The sequence below is a fragment of the Chenopodium quinoa genome, unplaced genomic scaffold (assembly GCF_001683475.1).
Source record: "Chenopodium quinoa cultivar QQ74 unplaced genomic scaffold, ASM168347v1, whole genome shotgun sequence".
Taxonomy (NCBI): Eukaryota; Viridiplantae; Streptophyta; class Magnoliopsida; order Caryophyllales; family Amaranthaceae; genus Chenopodium; species Chenopodium quinoa.
In genome coordinates, this window is record NW_018744026.1 from 4,831,025 (window position 1) to 4,834,884 (window position 3,860).

The 3,860-nt window shown below is 30.4% G+C and overlaps 1 protein-coding gene across 1 annotated transcript; it reads left to right on the plus strand.

Moving 5' to 3' along the window:
- The first annotated feature begins 1,151 nt into the window (after nt 1–1,151).
- LOC110690266 lies at nt 1,152–1,673 on the plus strand. The gene has a single exon (XM_021867092.1). It carries the CDS (start codon nt 1,152–1,154, stop codon nt 1,671–1,673), a length of 522 nt encoding a protein of 173 aa, XP_021722784.1.
- The last annotated feature ends 2,187 nt before the right edge of the window (nt 1,674–3,860 follow it).

Below are 3,860 nucleotides of genomic sequence, written 5' to 3' on the forward strand. Positions count from 1 at the left end.
AATTATTCCAATTTTTTTTTTATTATTTCAAATCTTCAAGATAATGTTCCGGAATTTTACTACAATGTTACAGTATTAAAAGCTAATGTTCCTAAATACTGGTCTAATGTCCCATAATTAATGTCATTGATTCATTTGTGAATACTATTGTTTCAAAATACGTGTCTGATGTTTCATATTAGTTGATTGATGTTTCCAGCTGTTGTGATGATGTTAAATATTATTATTCTGAATTTTTTTTTAAAAAAAACATTGTTCCTATATAGTGTTTTATTGTTTCAAATTTATGTTCTGACGTTCCATTAGGTTAATCAATTGTTACGAGAATTCGCCTAGTTATTCCAATTATTTATTTTATTATTTCAAATCTTCAAGATGATGTTCCGGAATTTTACTATAATGTTACAGTTTTAAAAGATAATGTTTCAAAATAGTGGTCTAATGTCCCATAATTAATGTCCTTCAGATTTTGTATGTGGCACATAATGAAAAAGCTGCCTGATAAAGTTGGAAGGAATATCATTCAGGATACTGAATTTTTGAAGGAACTCAGTAAGTGTGTTTGGAATTTAGAAATTGAGGCACCTGAATTTGAAGAGAAGTGGAACAATGTTCTTGTTGAGTTTAAATTACAAGATCATGATTGGTTGAATTTGATGTTTGAGATGAGAGCTATGTGGATTCCAGCGTATTTTAGAGATGTCTTTATGGGTGGTATTATGAGAACTACCTCAAGGTCAGAGAGTGAGAATAATTTTTTTACATCCGTTGTAAATCCTCACGTGTCTCTTGTGGAGTTTTTCATGAGGTATGAAACTGCGTTGGATGCACAGAGACATTGTCAGGCAGAGAATGACAATGAATTACAGGAGAAATTCCCTCAATGTAAGACATAATTGTTGATTGAGAGGCATGGTTCTGAGGTGTACACCGTTTCTGTATTTTATGAATTTCAAGATGAAGTTCATAGTGCTTTTTATTGTTGTGGTGTAGATGAATTGAGGAAGGAAGATGGTATTGATGTAGCAATTGTTACTGAGGCAAATAGGAGAAGGAAATTTAAAGTTTTGTTTGAGTGCTTTAGTCATGACACTACCTGCTCTTGTAAGAAGTTTTATAGGATAGGAATCCCATGAAGACATATGATATGGATGTGGAAGGCAAAGAATTTAAAAAGCATTCCAAAGCAATATATCTTAGATCGTTGGACAATAAATGCTACTCAGAAACCAGTGTTAGATATAAGTTGTTTAGACACCGAAGATGATAGGCGGGTGGTTATAAATGAAATGTGGTCGGAGATATTTTCTTGTGTGAGTTGGGTTAAAGGTCATGAGGAGGACTTTATTAAGAATATTCGAGAGTTCAAGAATAAAATTGAAGCGACAAAAAATGTTACTTTGGAAGATACTCAGAATGTAAGATCTAGTGAACATGATATTGAGATGTTAATAGGATGTAGCATTCCTGATGAAATACTTGTTCAGCCTCCTAAAGTGTCGAAGAATAAAGGTACAGGTGTTCACGATGGCTCTGGAACTAGTGGGTCTAAAAGATTAAAGGGTGCCAAAGAAATAGCGGTTGAACAATCTAAAAAGAAAACGAAGAGGAAATGCAGTGGCTGTGGCGAGCTAGCATATCATGATATTCGGAATTGTCCTCACAAAGCATGATGATTTGTGCAGCTGTTGTTCCTTCTTATGGGAATGTTTTACTCATTTTTATGTTTGTTGTAATGGAACAATTAGTTACATTTGAGAAACATAAGTTTTAATATATGTTACATCAGTTTTGAGAAGCATCAGTTTTAAGAAACACTAGTTCTAATATATGTAACAATTGTTTCATTTATGGGAACAGTAGGAACATTCCCTGAAAATTAAGATTCGTTTTAGCATGTTTTGTAAGCATGTTTTATATAAAAAAGTTACGGAGTATATAATATTTTTCACAAAGTGTGCAAATTGATTTTATGTGGCAGCATGTATTGATTTGACTAGTCATCTTTTTTTAAAAGTACTGGTGTGGTATTGTTGCTTTGAGAACATATTTATTGTAAAGTTTAAAAGCAAACCTTACACTTGTCAGTTTCATGTGGAAACGTGTTCAGTTGTGACAGTGCATGGTTTAAATTTATTTCTTACCGTTGACTATGCATGTTGTTTCATATTGTTTCATATTACGTTACCGTTGTTTCATTTTATCTATTTATAGTTTCATTTAATAATTCTAATTATGGGAAAATAATCCAGAACATGTTTAGCTAAACCTATAATCACATTGTTTCATATTACCTAGTTGTTGTTTCATTTTATATATTTAAAGTTTCATTTAATACTTCTAATGTGTCATATTAATAGTTCACAATTGACAATAATATACGCACATCTTTACATACGAAACATAAAAAGATGTTTAGCTAAATTATCCAGGACATGCATAAAAATTATGTATCTTACAACTAATGTGGAAACATTATAAACATTGTTTACTGATTAACATGACGAAGCTGCTCTAATGCCCAGGTCTTTGATTTGGCTATAACTTCATCTTGTAGTACGTTTGCAGGGCTTGTCAATATTTTCCCACAATACTCAATCCTCAGCTTCTTCATTATATCAGGCTGAAATATATTAACAATTCAAAATAAATACCGGAACAATGAACCATAAATTATGTATAAATTAATATAAGAATTACACAAAAACTCACATCTTTTGGGTCAAATCCAATATCCCAACATTCATCTAGCTGCCCCATGTAAGTTTCCATGTGTTTGAGAGCGTATACACCGTAGTCATTATAATTCTCATTATTCTTCCATCTCATTTCCTTCATAGTGGTATTGAATCTAGACACTCCCCGTCCATTCCCAACTTTCTTTTCATTTAGAAATTTAGCAAATGCCTTGATCTGTGTAATATGAAACAATTAGATGTACCAAGGAACAATGGCACAACAAATATATACAATGAAACAATTGATATATAATATGAAACAGGCTAAATGAAAAATGAAATATCAGATGTATGAATATGAAATAACATATTATATGTACAATGAAACATATCAAATGTATTATTTGAAACCATATATACATATATTGAAACAAATTCAATATAATAAGAAACAACAAATATATACAATGAAACAATTGATATATAATATGAAACAGCGTAAATGAAAAATGAAACATCACATGTATGAATATGAAATAACATATTCTATGTACAATGAAACCTATTTAATTTAATATGAATCAGCAGTAATGAAAAAATGGAACATCAAATGTATTATTTGAAACCATATATATATATTGAAACAAATTCTATATAATCAAAAACAGCAGAAATCAACAATGAAACACCAGATATACTAATTGAAACATCAAAAAATAAAAAATGGAATACCAGTGATGTTTAGTGAAACAGTGTCATATTTTTACCATGGTAGCTGGGAAATTGCCGTACTTTGCATCCATTTCAACACCTTCTTCTAGAAATCTGTTGTCTATAATTTGCAGTTGCTTGCGTGAAAAATTGAAACAGAACAGATAATAGTGTTCAAATTAACAGTGTAACAGTAAGGATTATTTTAGTAACATTGTAGTTATTCAGTGAAACAGTTTATTAGGATTCTGAAACAATATCTGAATTCCGGTATCTGAACAAGTTACATAAGCAACTTACATTGTGTTGCTAATACTGAAACATTATGTATTTAAAATGAAACAACTTACATAAAATATGAAACAGCTAATACTAAAGCAAGTACTCAAATTAACAGTGTAACAGTAAGGATTATTTTCGTAACATTGTAATTATTCAGTGAAACAGTTTATTAAGATTTTGAAACAATAT